General features: G+C 52.8%; 1 protein-coding gene across 2 annotated transcripts in view; it reads right to left on the bottom strand.

Annotated features, from left to right (window-relative positions):
* Nucleotides 1-4,528: 4,528 nt before the first annotated feature.
* The window catches only part of LOC309379991 (phospholipid-transporting ATPase ID-like), an 84,507-nt gene continuing 72,465 nt past the window's right edge, over nt 4,529-16,570 (bottom strand). For both annotated transcript variants that reach the window (XM_081929603.1, XM_081929602.1), the window contains exons 23-28: nt 15,628-15,851; nt 14,346-14,429; nt 12,490-12,735; nt 10,275-10,413; nt 7,808-7,938; nt 4,529-5,792 (exon numbers count right to left, since the gene is read on the bottom strand). In XM_081929603.1, coding sequence (XP_081785729.1) covers nt 5,586-5,792; nt 7,808-7,938; nt 10,275-10,413; nt 12,490-12,735; nt 14,346-14,429; nt 15,628-15,851 — 1,031 coding nt within the window. In that variant the 3' untranslated portion in view covers nt 4,529-5,585. The remainder of the gene's footprint in view (nt 5,793-7,807; nt 7,939-10,274; nt 10,414-12,489; nt 12,736-14,345; nt 14,430-15,627; nt 15,852-16,570) is intronic.

The raw sequence follows: 16,570 nt of genomic DNA, 5'->3' as shown, positions 1-16,570 counted from the left end.
CTTCTGCACCCCCAGGCACCCTCCTCTTCCAGGCGGAGAAAGCGGCTTGCAGGGGGTTGGACTAGATGAGCCTTGGGATCCCTTCCAAATCTGCAGGTCTATGAAAGTGGGAGGTGGGCTGGCGGATGCCCGAAGGCCTCCTTTGAATGGAGTGCTTGGCTAGGCCACCCTTTGCCCCTGCCCCAGTTTTTAAGACTGTCCTGTCCTGGGTTGAGTAGCTTTTTGTGGCATTTATCAGACTGACTATTCTTAGTAGGGGAACAGGCTTACTCTCAGGTTACCCTTTGCTGCACGATACCAAATGTAAGAATTCACTGATAAATGTATCTCTGTACTGGCTCACTGGGAAAACTTGTTTTTTGTCCAAGGGAGCCCTTAGATTTCTCTGTTAACAGTTCAAAACATTTTCACCCTGCCTCTTTATAGCTGGAGGCAGCAGCGTCCAGCATCATTGAAATGAATTTTTAAATCCTAAAGAGTCTGCTGCATATCTAAAACTGTTCATCCCACGCATAATTTGGGGTGCCAAAAGATCAACAGAGACTATCCAAAGCTAATAATAGCAGCCAATTCACAGCTAGAGAGAATGCAAAGTTGGTTACCAACAAACCTATTTTAAGAAGAGTGTCTGTTGGATCAGCTTCTGGCCTTGCGGAAAAAGCAGCAGCAATGAAGCTGACCGGCTAATTAAAAAGTTGCATGTTCTTAAAGTGAGATGCTCAGGAACAGCTGCAGCGGCCAGAGGCAAGACATAAAAACAGGTGTGTTGGTGGTGAGTCTGCCTCATGCCCAGGAGAATAACAGGCTCACGTCACAAAATCAGAATCAAGTATCATAGCAGCACAGAAGGAGCGCCACCCAAACTCCCAGGCACCAGTTATGTCCAGAATCCAGGGGAAGAGGAGGGGGGGTGCAGTTGGAAGTGGGGGCTCTTAAAACCCACCCACCCTCCAGGCAGAGCTGCCAGACAATTTTAGGCCAAGAATGAGCTGCTGACACCCCCCCCCCCGGTGTTAATTTTGCATAAAGACACACAAGAAGTCAAACTCTCTCATTAAGTAAGTGATGCACCAACTAATTCCAGAGCATGGCAAGAGGGCTAAAGGGTTCCTTAGTTTGTGGCCCATGAACTGGCTCCTGGGAACTCCCTGTGGGAGGAGAATCCCAGAATCCTAGAGTTGGAAGGGACCCCACGAGTCATCTAGTCCACCCCCTGCAAGGCAGGAATCTCAGCTCAAGCATCCCAGACTGGTGGCCACCCAAGCTCTGCTTAAAAACCTCACGGGAGGTTGGCTGCTACAGAGACATTCCCTTATTTTATGCTGAAGTCCGTTTCACGGTCAAACAGCTCTTATGGCCTGTGGATCTGCGGTTGAAGACGGCACATCCATCATATTCACATTTGTTTTTAATTGCTCCTTTAATTTCTTATATATTGCATGGAATTCAGATTGAAATACAATAAATTACAATATATAAAATTGTATGAATATCCTAACTGATTTATAATGGTTTTTACTGCTTCTTTTATTTCTTGTGACACAATTTCAGTTCTAGGGAATTCAAATCATGATACAATAAAATGCAAGATGAAAGCAATATGGGAAGCAATAAAATTACAGTTTGAAATTACGATCTCTAGTCCAGCACATCCCACTTGCTCCAACAAGACCCTCAGCAATTGCCAATTACTTGTGCTGTCCCCGTTTGACACAGCCACAGTTCAAAACCATTGATTATTGAACTAACCTTGATCAATAATGTTTCTGAAGAGGAAGAGAACAGCCATAGCCCTGTTCCAAGAATGTTTTGCAAAACAGTCAGCAGCCTATTTGCTTGGCCTGAAAATAACCTTTTCTCTCAGCTAAATATATCCAGTTCTTCAGCCTCTTCTTACAGGATTTGATCCCTTCCTGCCTCTTTGTCCATCTCTGGGGAGCCTTTTCCAAGTCACCAACGTCCTCCTTGAACTCTGGGCTCCAGAAACTGAGTTCTCCCATGACCTCCACCCAGCATCACACACAGCAGTTCCCTCCCTTTCCTCTGGTCAGCCTGGGATGCTGCAAAGAGCAGCCAAGAGAGAAGACGGGGGCCAAACTCCACCCCATCCGGACCCCGACAACAAAGGCCCATCATGCAGCAAGTGGCAGCTGGCATGGGGAGAGTAATGTGGGCGATGTCTCCGTGGGACTCTGCAGGGGGCAAACTGGGCCACATCCATTTTGGGGCCAGGAAAGGGAGAGCCAGATTAGAGATGTAAGGGCCTCGGGGACAGGGGGGTTGAATAAGGGGGGGTATCCCTGCTTCCCCCGCTCCGCAAAACCTTTGTTTTTCTTCCCCAGAAATGGAAAAAAAGTGTAAGATTATGGCATATGAAAGGGTAGAGGCATTTGTTTTGATCTGGGCGAACCTTCTGTTTTCAAAAGTCCAGGATGCATTTAATGAAGAATAGGAAGAAGCAGAAACTCACTGCTCAGAACTGAAACAGACTAAATTGAACGGCGTCTCCCTCGCGTCTTGACTCCCCCATGCCTTTTTTGTGGCTCTTTTGATGGAAACGAGCGCTTTCTGTCTGCCTGACACTGTGGAGGACTGAGGGAGACATAGGGTTGTGCTCAGTGCTAGTCCTACGCAGAGTAGACCCACCGAAGCTAGTAGACATGGCTTGTTAGCCATTCCTTGATTCCTGCCAGGGATTGGCTAGGTGAGGAGCAGCAGCGGACACAGTCTGGCCAAGAGGCTCCCAGGGAGAGGGCAGAAGAGGGCAGCCTGGACCCAGGTTCATGGGGGGGGGGAGCAGGACACACCCCAGAAGAGGAGGAGGAGAGCTGGGAAATGCTGGCAGCTGGGAGTCGGAGGGCCTGAGCAAGGACAGGAATCAGGGTGAATAGAGGCAGCACCAGCTGAGAGTGGACAGTCTGCCAGACCCCCCTCCCACCCTCAGGACTCAGCTACATTAGTCAAAAAAACCTCAGCAATTTGAATGCGTTATAAACATGCAATGCCAGATGGTGCCAGAGAGCACAAGACATTTCTTTAGCATTTTTACATAGGCAGTGGCGTAGCGTGGGTTGTCAGCACCCAGGGCAAGGCAAGTAATTTGCGCCCCCTAACCCGTGGATTTGCACCCCCTAACCCCCAGATGTTGCGCCCGGTGCGGCCAGCCCCCCTGCACCCCCCACACTATGCCACTGTACATAGGGCTTTTTTAAAATAATGATTTCATTTCTGACTTATTTATAGCATTCCCCCCCCCCATGTGTAGATCCAGCCCTAGAACAAGGGGATTACTCCACAGAACAGAACAGGAAACCAGGAAACCCCAAGGAATGTGCCTGGTGCCTTGCCGTGGGCAGAGGGAGGGGTCTGAGACCTTGAAAATAGTCAGGGGGGGCACACATTCTGAGCCCCAGCTCATGAGAAGGGAGTCTATTTCGTGGATCTGAGCGGAGGGCCTTGCTTCCTTCTGCTCTTCCCAGAGGGTGTTTGCCGTCAGCTCCTCCGTGACAATTCCTTCCTTCTCTGAGTAGGACGTAGTTGGATACAACTCATAATAATTCCAGAACACATGATTTCCTCCATTTCTGACTACCATGTTGGTGGTTTCTCCTCCTTTTACCGTTTTTTGCCTGGCAAAACGAAAGAGTTGCCAAAGAGCCTCCTTGCAGGTCGGCAGCTGGAAGCTCCGTGGAAAAGTAAATTCAGCCTGCAATTAGTGATTGAATACAATACGGAGTTATCGGACCAGGCGCTGACCATCGTCTTGTATCTTATTTATTCTGACTTACCTGTGATGTCAGTGAGAGGTCCTTCCATTGAACAAACCTCACTTCCGCTCTCTGCAGCTACAGACAAATTTCAGCTTGACTTTGCTTGGGGATCAGCTGGGAGGGGCATATCCCAGGGCGAGAAGGGCCAAAGGGCCTCTGAGCACATGCGGAGGGCCAGGAGTTGCAGTGGGGGTCTTCTCTTTGGATTAGGGAAAAATCCAGACACCCTTCACCACTCCCCCCCCCACACTTTCCCAAAACCGGTGGAGGGTCTGGATTGGCACATTGACCAGGCTGGGCTGCGTCAAAAGAAGAGGAGCAGACTGGAGGCGGAATGCTGCTGTGACCATTGGGCAGCGCTGCCTCTGGGTCGTTTGGGAAAGCTTGCAAGCCCTCCCCACATTTTCTCTCTCTCCCAAGGCGATGGGGGCATCTTCCAGAGGTCTCCAGGCACGTTGCTCTCCCCCCTCTGAACGATCCAAAGGGGAAAGGTGGCTGAGGGTTGGCGGTGTAATGAAGCACCCCCACTCATTCTCATCCCCCCCAGCCCCAATGGAATGGAACACACACACCCCAGTCCAAATGCTGCAACCTGGCTGGCTCAGCCCATATTGGAATGAGCAGACCGAGCCCCAAAAGCCCTGTGGGTCTGGCCAGCAGGAAAAGCCCCCTTTGCTGAGGCCCCTGGGGTCCCCCCCCAAAGAGCCCCCTACTGCCCCTCCACTTCGACCAATGAAAGACCACAGGGAGATGCAGAACATTTTCATTTGCTGTTTTATTACAAAGGGTTGTACAAATGGAAGACCAAAGTCTGTGGGGCGCCCCACGGCCTCACCTATTTCCCTCCCACCCAGAGCAGTGCAAATGTGGCCAGAGACCTCCCCCCCAATAATCTGGAGCCCTGAGAGGGACCCAACCAGGACAGTGCCAGTTCTGCTCTGCCACCCACCCCAGCACGAGCCCCGCTTTGCCATGGGGCAAGGGCCACCAGTGGCCAGGGGCCTTCATGCCACGGACAGCCGCAAAGTCCCAAAGTTAGGGGGTTGGAGAAGTTGACCTGGCCAGGCAGCATCACGACCCCCCCCCACTGATAAGGTGCTTTGGGAAGAATAGCTGGGACCCATATGGGGCAGACATCGCCCACTGACAGCACCAAGGGGCCCCAGCTGTGCCACTCTCCATGCCATCCTTGGAACCGAGGAAGCGCATCATGACCACCCAGGCCCACCCAGACCCCACTGCTTTGCCCATCCAGCCACGTGGGACGGCACTCTCCGCCCCAAACTGTATCCAGGCTCCCAGCCGAGGGGGCTCTTGAGTCTCTGGGGGCGTCCCAGCAGGGCCCCTCCACGCTTTGCCAAATCCATGCTTCCTGCTTCCAGGGTGGAGTCTCGGAATCCTCTGGGGCCGAGGCCTCATCCTGCCACATTGAGCAGCCGGTCGCCACGCTGGAAACGGCACCCATGGCCTCTCCGCAACTGTCGTCTCCTGTTACGTGGTTCTGGGCGGATTGGGCCCTCCACTTCTGGAAGAGCTTCAGGGGTCCATGGAGAGGAGAAGGGACCGACCTCTCTTCTGGAAAGGGCTGCGGTGCAGGGGCCACGGGGTCCCCTCTTCCTTCTCTCCCCTGGGGACCCCCTTCCTCCTCCAGGGAGCTCCGCATGGTGCCCCATCTCCTCTCTCACTCCCCAGGACCAAACAGTCTGGCCCCTGGGGGCCCGGGGCCCACAGAAAAAGAGGGCCCCCTTTGCCTAGGCTGTCCTGCCAGTTCTGCCTGTCCCTGGTTCACGGAGCCCCCTCGCCCCCCCTTGCGCCTCACTTCTGCCTGTACTTCTCGCTGTTGGGGGAGAAGGACCTGGTGACGCCAAAGGGGTGCATGTTCCTCCCCGAGGTGATAAGGGCCCCAAAGCCGTACTGGTGAGAGAAGGCATAGCCGGAGCGGCGGGAGGCCTTGCGCTGCAGGCGCCGCTTGGGGGACGGAGGCAGCTGCCCCTTCTGAAGCTGCTTCACCATGTGCAAGACCTGCGGGCGGAAGGAGAGAGAGGAAAAGCTGCGCGGAGGGAGGAGGAAGGGCAGGCGGAAGCGTCGGCTGGGAGCAGGGGCAGGGGAGTCGCGCAGCTCTCTCACAAGGTGGCGGCCTCTCCTTCTTGGAGGCTTTGAAGCAGAGGCCGTCTGTCAGAGATGCTTTAGGGTTGGGCTAGAGGACCTCTGGGGGTCCCTTCCAACTCTACAGTTCTAGGGACCTCTTTCTAAACTGTATTTTAAATTGTTTCCCCCCCTCTTTTCCCCCTATATTTTTTTTTACTGTGATTTTATTGGTATTAGCCACCCTGAGCCCGGCTCTGGCCGGGGAGGGTGGGGTATAAATAAAAATTTATTTATTTATTTATTTATTTATTTATTTATTTATTTATTTATTTATTATTTTCTCCCCTAAGCCTCAGAAAAGTTGTGGCAGATTAAGCCGCCGCAGCCTCTCATTTCTATCTGCCAGGAGTGCCAGCAGGGGGGCGGGCTGGAGAGGACAGAAATTCAAGAAAGCAACGAGGAGGATTGCCAAAGGACCCTTCAGGTATCACCAACGCACAGGTGCCACCGCACAGCCAAGATTGTGGGTGGCTGCAGCAACTTTGCCCGTTGACTTTGAGGGGGCCCAGCACCCAGAAAGATATGAATGTGGGTGTCGAAGCAACCACGGCCTCCTGGCGTTGACGCAGGGCACCAATGGGTCACTCCCAACAGGCTTTCCCCCTGGCCCAGATTTCCCTACAGATTTTGAGGTCAGCAAAGTTGTGCGGATGCTGCGTATACTTACGCAAGTGAGGAGCCCCCACCCCCAGTCAACCCCGCCTCCCTCGTCCTGCCTTGAAGCACCCTGTGCCTCCCTGCAGAATGCACCACACCCGTGGCGGGGGCAAGGATTTGCAGCCTGCCCTGCTCAGGAGACTCCCTCTTTCTCACCCTTTTAAAGAAAAGATGCCCGGGGAATTCATACAAGCCTGGGAGCGAAAGGGGAAGACGATCTGGGCTTGCAACTATTCCTGTGCTTAAAACAGGAATATCGTAACAAGAAATGGAAAGGTTCTGTTTCCAACTGCAACTCAAAATTGCAGCAAAACCTGGAGACCTAATTGGGGGCTGAGTGGGGAGGGAAAGGGGTCCCTGCAGGGCCAAGGTGCAGCCATGGAGATCAGGGCAGGCTCCCCTCTGCGCCCCAAAGGGCACCAGACTTTGGGGCTGGCAGGCTGAGAGGAAGCAGCAGGGGGCAGCAGAGATGCATGGCTGCTCTGGCAGATTAGGCTCTCAAGGGAGCCTTCCGGGGTCTTAAGGCATCTCTGAGTTGGTTGGTTTGTGTCTGAAATGTTCAAAATAGTATTTTTCAATCTTAATAGCTCCTTGGCTAGCTTTGCTGCATTAAATGTGAATTCTGTACCTGGCTTTCTTATTTGGAATGTCTTATTTGGAAATCTTTAAGACCAACGTTGTATTATTTTTGTTTGTTATGTAGCTTTGAATGTATATATTATATTTCATCTGCTTCCATAATGTTTTATTTGGTGTTTTAACATTTAAACCACTTTGAGATTCCCCCCCCCAAAAAAAATAAAACAATATAGAAATAAATTGAATAAAATCAGCAATAATAACTCCAGTTTGGGCATGCTCTCAGCTGCACTCTGACTAGAGATTTCAGATTTCTTTCTCAGAGGGGCGGTGGGGGCTTCAGCCGACCACAGCCCACAGGAGGAGTGGGGGGGGTGCACAGTCCCTGAGCTGCAGCGCCTCCCCCCCCCCCGCTTCTTTCTAAAAATAGCCCTCTCCTCCTGCCCCAGTTCCTCTTAATCCATGTCCATAATCCGCAGCCGCAGGTGGCCGGGGTCACTTGGCCCCTGGGATGGCAGGAAGCATCACAGAAGCAGGCAGAGGCCAAGTGAGGGCAACTCCTTGTGCCCCCCCTCACCCCACCGCTTAGAGGCAAGCAGCCTGCCCCCCAGAAGCACCTGTGGCCTCTACATGCAGGGAGGAGGGGGCCTTACCTGGTCGCTGATGGTGGGCTTGAGCTGCACCTTCAGGAAGCGGAAGCCGACGACGGGGAGGACGCAGAGGGTGACGCAGAGGAAGATGGACAGCCAGACGTTGGGCTGGTTCAGGGTGTTCCGAGCTGAGCCTGGCAGGGAGAAGAAGAAGAAGCGGGCAGGCGATACAGCCGCCTGAGACTGCTGCTGGGGCAGAGCGGGCAGAACAAGCAGGGCTGGAGGTCCTGGGGGGTCAGCGATTGGCGGAGAAACTGATTCCCAAGTTGAGGGTCGCTTTCAGGACCTGGGACTCTACGTGGGGCTGCCCTTGAGACTGACCCAGAAACTACAGCGGGCGCAGAATGCCGCGGCGAGGCTCCTTACGGGGTCTCTGGCATGGGAGCATATTCACCCAGTGCTTTTCCAGCTGCACTGGCTCCCGGTAGAGTACAGGGTCAGATTTAAGGTGCTGCTTTTGACTTTTAAAGCCCTTCACGGCCTAGGACCCTCGTACCTACGGGACCGCCTCTCCTGGTATGTCCCACAGAGGACCTTATGGTCTTCAAACAGAAACATCTTGGAGGTCCCGGGCCACAGGGAGGTTAGGCTGGCCTCAACCAGAGCCAGGGCTTTTTCGGCTGTGGCCCCAATCTGGTGGAACGCTCTGTCCCAAGAGACCAGGGCCCTGCAGGACTTGACATCTTTCCCCAGGGCCTGCAAGACAGAGCTGTTCCACCAGGCCTTTGGCCAAGGCACAGCCTGACCCCCTCCTTTGGTAATCCTCATAGAATTCTAGTCCAATGGTTGCCATTAATCTGATTTGAATTGATTTTAGAACAAATTGGTTTTAGAATGCTGAATTATTTTACTGTTGTTAGCCGCTCTGAGCCCGGCTTCAGCTGCGGAAGGGTGGGATATTAATACTTTATTTATTATTATTATTATTATTATTATTATTATTATTATTATTATTATTAATCAGCATTATGCAGGGGCCAGGGGGAATGAGGAGCCTTCAGGGTCCTGTTGCTCTGGAGGCCCCTCCTGCCTGTGATTCCTGCATAGCAAGGGATTGGGCTAGATGACCCCTGGGGGTCCCTGTTGGATCTACAGTTCCAGTTTCTGTGGGAGAGATCATCAGGAGGTTTGGGCTGGGTGTTGATCTGTATGCGGATGACACCCAGCTCTACCTCTCTCTCAAATCAGAACCAGTGAAGGCGGTGAAGGTCCTGTGTGAGTATCTGGGGGCTGTTGGAGGATGGATGGCGGCTAACAGATTGAGGTTGAATCCTGACAAGACAAAAGTACTGTTTTTGGGGCACAGGGGGCGGGCTGGTGTGGGGGATTCCCTGGTCCTGAATGGTGTCACTGTGCCCCTGAAGGACCAGGTGCGCAGCCTGGGAGTCATTTTGGACTCACCGCTGTCCATTGAGGCGCAGGTCAATTCTGTGTCCAGGGCAGCTGTCTACCAGCTCCATCTGCTCCACAGGATGAGACCCTCCCTGCCCACAGACTGTCTGGCCAAAGTGGTGCATGCTCTGGTTGTCTCCCGCTTGGACTACTGCCATGCGCTCTATGTGGGGCTACCTTTGAAGGTGACCTGGAAACTAATTAATCCAGCTAGACTGGTGACTGGGAGCGACTGCTGAGACCACATAACAACAGTCCTGAAAGACCTACACTGGCTCCCAGTACGTTTCGGAGCACAAGTCAAAGTGTTGGTGCTGACCTTGAAAGCCCTAAATGGCCTCAAAGGCCCAGTAGACCTGAAGGAGCGTCTCCACCCCCATCATTCAGCCCAGACACTGAGGTCCAGCTCCAAGGGCCTTCTGGCGGTTCCCTCATTGCGAGAAGCAAAGCTACAGGGAACCAGGCAGAGGGCCTTCTTGGTGGTGGCGCCCGCCCTGTGGAACACCCTCCCTTCAGATGTGAAGGAAATAAGCAGATATCTTATCTTTAAAAGACATCTGAAGGCAGCCCTGTTTATTTAATGCAGTATTGTATTTAACACTCAATTGGGAGCCACCCAGAGTGGTTGGGGAAACTCAGCCAGATGGGCGGGGTATAAATTATTATTATTATTATTGTTGTTGTTGTTGTTGTTGTTGTTGTTTGTTGTTCTTGTTGTTGTTATTATTATTATTATTATTCCACATCTTCCTTTCCGCCCCTTCGCCTCTGAAGGACACCGTTGCCCAGGGAGCATCATCATAGCACCACAGAACTGCAGAGTTAGAAATGGGTCCCGAGGGTCATCTAGCCCAACCCCATGCCCACCGCCCTCTGCCCCCGATTGCAGCCCTTGGCACTCCCTGTTCCCCCAGCTGCCTTTGCTCAGGGCTCCTTGGCATGCCCAAGGACCGTTCTTTGGAGCTGAGGCCTGCATTCAACGGGGGCTGGCTCCCCCCTGCCCTCACCCCTGGAAGAAGGTGGCTCTCCGGCCCACGAGCCAGAAAGGGGGGCTGCCTGCCGACCCCCCAATACCCACCGACGAAGGGGAAGGAGCCGGTGAAGATGAGGTAGGTGCCGTCGCTGTACATGGTGAAGGTGATGGCAAAGTACATGGCCAGGCTGCCCCAGATGAAGAGCTGGTTGACGGCCGTCCAGTAGGCCGTGTCCAGGCCCATCTGCAAGAGGGAGGCCAGGGAGAGCGTGAGAGAAGGAGGACAGCAGGAGAACCCGTGATCAGGCCAGGGGCCCCTCCAGACGCCAGTTCTCTCAGGGGCCAAACAGATGCCCCACAGGGGAGACCGGCAAGCAGCCCTCTCAAAAGCATCGCTGCCTCCTGGCTAGGAGCCCTCGAAAGCCCTCTCCTCCTCTATGAATTTGGCCAATCCTCTTTTAAAGCTGTCACAACACCCAATGGCAGGGAGTTCCAAAGTTTAACTATGTGCTGTATGAACTATGTGCTTCTTCCCACATTCAGCTTCCCTGGATGCCCAGATAGTTCTAGATAGAGGGAGGGAGAAAAACTCCCTCCCTTCCCTCCACGGCAGGCATCGTTTTGTAAACCTCTATCGTGCCCCCTCTTCCCTGCCTTTTCTCTAAACTGAAAAGTCCCCAGCGCTGCAGGTTTTCTTCCCTGGGGAGTCACTGTACAGTCAAACCTTGGTTGTCAAACATAATCCGTTCTGGGAGCCCGTTTGGCTTCCGAAATGTTCAACAACCGAGGCATGGCTTCTAATCCCCTTCCCCTCTTTCCTTTTCCCTTTCTCCTTCTGTGATAGAACTCCTATTTGGGGACTTCCCTGGCTTTTTTCTGGCCCACGTACGACCAGTCTGGATAGTTGGCCGTGGTGACGTTTTTATCCCCCAAAAAGTTTTTGATTTGAGTTTCTACTGAAATGAGGCTGCACTTTAATGTTGTGTTTTAATCTTGTTTTTGAGTTGTATTTTAATCAATTGTCTTTATACCTGGTGTTAGCCACCCAGAGCCTGGTCTTGGCTGGGGAGGGCAGGGTATAAACAAAATTTATTATATTATTATTATTAATTGGCTGCAAGAGCCTCTTGCATTCAAGAGGAAGCTGCGTCAGACATTTGGCTTCCGAAAAACGTTCAGAAACCGGAGCATTTGCTGGGGGTTTTGGCGTTCGGGAGCCAAAACATTCCAAAACAGAGGTGTTCGGGAGCCGAAGTCTGACTGTCTTTCCATTGCTCTCTCTCTCTCTTCTCCCCTCTGTTCTCTGCTATGCTGAAGAGGTCTTCATCCCACCCTCAAGTCCCCAAGGAAGTCCAGCCTCCCAGAAATAGGGACAGGCATTGACCCTTGCTTCTCTCACTCCAGGCAAGGCCATTCATTTGCAAAATCCTAACCCCGCTCCCATATCTCCTGCCACCCCATGGACCACTTGGAAGTTGCTGAGGGTGTGAGCTCCTACCCCCCCCCCCACTGAGGTCCAGCTCCGAGGGCCTTCTGGCGGTTCCCTCCCTGCGAGAAGCCAGGTTACAGGGAATCAGGCAGAGGGCCTTCTTGGTAGTGGCGCCCGCCCTGTGGAATGCTCTCCCATCAGATGTCAGAGAGAACAACAACTACCAGACTTTTAGAAGACAGCTGAAGGCAGTCCTGTTTAGGGAAGCTTTTAATGTTTAATAGACTATTGTATTTTAATATTCTGTTGAAAGCCGCCCAGAGTGGCTGGGGAAACCCAGACAGATGGGCGGGGTATAAATAAATTATTTATTTATTTATTAATTTATTATTATTATTATTATTATTATTATTATTATTATTATTATTAGACCAGAATAAATTCTGGTCCACTTTAACCCTCCTTGAAATACACTTGGAGAGTGGATTTCATGCTCTTTATTCAGCTCACAGTGGTGAGCAGGAATGGAAGTTCCCCCAGAATGTGTGCTTTATATACCGGTACATTATTTACACAATGGGCCCCACATGATTGGCTAATTCCGGGATTCACCTGTAGGCCAATCAGGTTGCGGATTCACTTCCACCTGGAGCTGGATTGGGTGGCTCCTGTGGACCAATCAAACTGCTGCATTCTGGACCCTATTGTTCTAGGACCAATCAGACGGCTGCCTTTTGGATCCTATGCAACTCAGTACATAACACTCCCCATCCCAATATGTCATTTTGCTGCATCAGCTGAGGACGGGAAGTCCTGCATTTCCCCCACGGGCCTGGCAGAGGCCCCAGGGCCCCACACAAGCCCCGCCCGTGGCAGGCAGCGACCCCTTACCTGGACGGAGACCACAATGAGCAGGCAGGTCTGGGCCATGAGTGCGAAGGACTGGTAGTCGGCGATGGCCTTCCCGTCGCTCCTCAGGGAGTCAAAGAGGGTCCCGTAGGGGACGAAGAAGAGGACCAGGGAGCTGTAGACGCTGTAGAGGACGCACTTGACAAATTCCTTCTTGTTGAAGTAGAGGTTCTGCTGGCCAGGCATGTAGAGCTGCGGGAATTGCAGGCTCCACCGGTCATCCACGTCCTGGGGGCGGAAAGTGGAGGGTGTGTGTTTTGAGATGGCAAATAAGGCGGCTGCCCACCCCTCCTCGCCCACCCTGCAGGATCCGCCCTTGACACCCACCACTTCTGCAAAGCCTCTAGCTCAAACCTGCAGACCTCACTCACCCTCAAACCAAAAGTAAGTTGAAGCCACACAGGGCCAGCCCACCTATGAGGCAACTGCCTCAGGCGGCAGGACCAACAGGAGAAGCAAATTCGGACACAGATCTTTATCCCCACCCCCTCCTTGCTCCGGATATAGATCTTCTCTCAGCCCTTCTTCCCGGGCAGGAAGGGGGACCTTTTTGTGGCTTGCCTCAGGTGGCAAAGTGTCTTGGGCCCGCCTGACAAACCATAACAATATGCAACCCTGCAATGCTTTGGGGTCTATTTGACACAGACCCACAACTTTTCCCTTTCCCTCCATCTGCACAAGGCTGTGACGGGCTGTTTTGTACGTGGATTAGAGATGGCCTCCTAGATCGCCTCCTGCCCCATAGAAGAGCCCCATTCCAGATGCAACATCAGCATCTCTGACCCACCAGTTACTCCCAGCTGACAGTCTGCTCCCCTGCTCTTTCACTTAGGAATGTTCTTCTAAGTTTCTGGTTTTATATACAGTCATACCTCGGGATAAATACGCTTCAGGTTGAGTGCGTTACTTCCGGGTTTCGCTGCTCATGCATGTGCAGACAGTAAAAATGACGTCACGCGCACGCACAGATGTGCTGTTGTGTCTTATGTTCTGTTCGGGATGCGAACGGGGCTCCAGAACGGATCTAGTTCGCATCCCAAGGTAGCACTGTATAAGATTTTATTAAAGCTTCTCATAATACAGTACAATAAAAAACAGACTACAGTGGACCCTCTGGATACAAACTTAATTCGTTCCAGGGTCCATTTGCACCCTGAAAATTACATAAATAGAGGTGTGCACTTCTGCGCATGCATACGGCGCGATTTAGCGCTTCTGCGCATGCATACACAGCAAAACCCAGAAGAATACACTTCCGGGTTTGCTGTGGCCGTAACCCGAAGATTCTGTATCCAGAGGGATACGTAAGTAGAGGTATGACTGTAATCCCAAATACCCCAGAAAGAGCAAGAAGGAGGATTCATGGTGGATCTTGAGCCTTGTATCACACAGAAATAGGAGGACCATCTTGGCTCTCGCCTGAGAGCATCTCTTGCTTCCCCCATTGTCCCACCTCAGATGATCTTCCCTTCCCTGCCCCGCACTAAGGGGTCCTTCCCCTGTCAGCCTTCACCAAGAAGCCTCAGCGAAAATTGCTTCCACCCGCTGGTCTTAGCCTGGACCTCTAGGCTTCCAACCCTGGATACTCCCCATTTGGAAAATGCTTTCCTCCCCTCCCAGCCCAGCCCTGTGACAGGGATGCCCACCTGCGCATGCCTGTCTACCTGTGCTGTGTGTGTGCCTGTGTGTTGGAGGGGCAGCCAGACCCCAGGGCAGCCCCCAGGCAGAGAGAGGCAAGTCACCCCGATGGCAGGGCTGGAACAGAGCCCTCTGCTCCCAGCTGTGGGGCAATCTCCTGACCGAACGAAGAGGGCAGCAAATAAACCAAGGAGCCGTACCTGGTCAAAGAGACTCATTCCCAGGACAGGTAAGGAGGTGTACACCATGTTGTAAAGAGTGATGAACCATTCGTCATACACCGTCTGCAGAGGCCAAGAGAGGGAGGAAATGAGAAAAGCCCCACGCAGAGCAGCAGCAGAGGCGCAGTCCCAGGGCCCTTGGGCCCAAGGGTGCGTCGGGCGGCCTCTGGTGCCAGCGGGTGGGTGTCCCAAGGGAGGGCTAGCAAGAGAGGAGAACAAGGCCCAGGCAGCTGCTGGGAAGCCAAGGGTGTAAATCTGTGGTCGAAAGACAGGGGCAGAAATAAGGAGCCCACAGGGCATGGTCTAAGGTGAGTATCTCAGTGGGCAGGGAAAAGGTAAAGGGACCCCTGACCGTTAGGTCCAGTTGTGGCTGACTCTGGGGTTGCGGCACTCATCTCGCTTTACTGGCCGAGGGAGCCGGCGTACAGCTTCTGGGTCATGTGGCCAGCAGGACTAAGCCGCTTCTGGCAAACCAGAGCAGCGCACGGAAATGCCGTTTACCTTCCCGCTGGACCGGTACCTATTTATCTACTTGCACTTGGACGTGCTTTTGATCTGCTAGGTTGGCAGGACCAGGGACTGAGCCCGGCTCTGGCCGGGGAGGGTGGGGCATAAATATCATTTTTATTATTATTATTATCATCATCATCATCATCATCATCCAAGGCAGGAAGCTTCCTCCGCCCTTCCTGAACTGTCCCCTCCTGCAAAAGACCCCTACCTGGCAACAAGTGAAATGCAAAAATGAATGAGGGGGTGAAAATCTCAGAGAAGATGGAGAGAACAAAAGGCAAAAGGCAGAGGAAAGATCAGCTGGCCAGACCTGGAAGGAGAGGAGCCAGTGTGAACATGCAAGGAGGGCAGCAGTCAGAAAGAGGGGCAGGGAAGGTGGGGCCCAGCACCCCCAGAGCCCAAGGAGGCATTGCCCAGCTCCAGAAGATCCTAAGGGGTGCTCTGTGCAGGCTCAGAGTCTGTATTTGGGGCTGCACGGATCCAGCAAAGCCTGGCAGTCGAGCACAAAATGCTTGGAGGTGTTTTGTTTTTTTAATGGCAATCAAGCAATATATTATTTTTTTATTATTTTTTTTAAAAAGACATAAATGAACTGAGTAGCTCCGCTCTCAGGAGAGGTACCGGGGTTCCCAGTTCTTGCTTGCTCCTGTCAGAGGAAACGTTGGCAATTCCCGGCAATTTTAAGGGGCGGTCAGCAGAGAGCAGCAGAGGCCTGCCAGAACGGCCGCCGCCTGCTGACGGGACTCACCTGTGCGGAGAATCCGGAGAAGAAGCCGTACCAGAAGTGGACCAGCGTGAAGGCGAAGTTCTTGTAGAAGAAGTAGGCCAGGAACTTGCACATGCGGATGTAGGACCAGCGTCCGTGGACCAGCAGCAGCCGCTGCAAGTAGCGGAACTGCGCAAAGGAGAAGTCGCTGGACAGCACGGCCTGCATCCCCTCCTGGCCGCTGATGCCAACGCCAATGTGGGCGGCTGGAAGAGAGGGAGAGGGAGCCCGGAAGCAGCCGCGTCAGGACAAGGGGGTCCAGCGCCCTGCTGCCCTGGGGCCAAGCAGGCATCCCCCTGGAAAGGGGCCCACAAATAGCAGCAGCAGCCTCTGCCCTTGTGCTTCCAGCAACTGGCACTCAGGGGCATCCCGTGGGGCAATAATTGGCATGAGTCTGTGCCCCCTGCCAGCCCCTGCCTGTGCCCACCTCTCTTACACAGGGGGGAGGGGAGGGTCGACTCTTGACTCATTTCATTACTATACCTCTTTAAATTTTTAAGAAAAAAACCTCAAGGCGCTTTACGACCTACATTCAAACATCAAACAGCACATTTCAAAACAAAACATACAGAAGAACATCAGCTGCACCATATACATTCAAAACGAGTCGTTAGCAGGAAACTGAAATTGTGTCCTAAAGATTTCAAAACAAAGCCTTACAAAGGAAGGTCGAGAACACACATTTGAAAGAGCATAATTAGCAAGAGAATAAGACATTATCGTATCGTAAACACGGATTGAGAGAGTAAGTAGAGATTCTCTTCCCATCCAAGGAGGGCTCTCTGCCTCATTCTCCACCTCTGCAGAACCAGAGAAGAGCCTCTTGGATCAGGCCCGTGGGGGCCCATCTGGTCCGGCCTCCTGTTCTCAGAGTGGCCAAGCAGATTCCTCAAATGGGAAACCTGCTAGCAGGATCTGAGCCCAA

The sequence above is a fragment of the Podarcis melisellensis genome (genome assembly GCF_964234715.1).
Source record: "Podarcis melisellensis genome assembly, chromosome: 11".
Lineage (NCBI taxonomy): Eukaryota > Metazoa > Chordata > Lepidosauria > Squamata > Lacertidae > Podarcis > Podarcis melisellensis.
The sequence above is the reverse complement of the archived record's forward strand: the minus strand, read 5'-3'. Positions and strand labels throughout refer to the sequence as shown.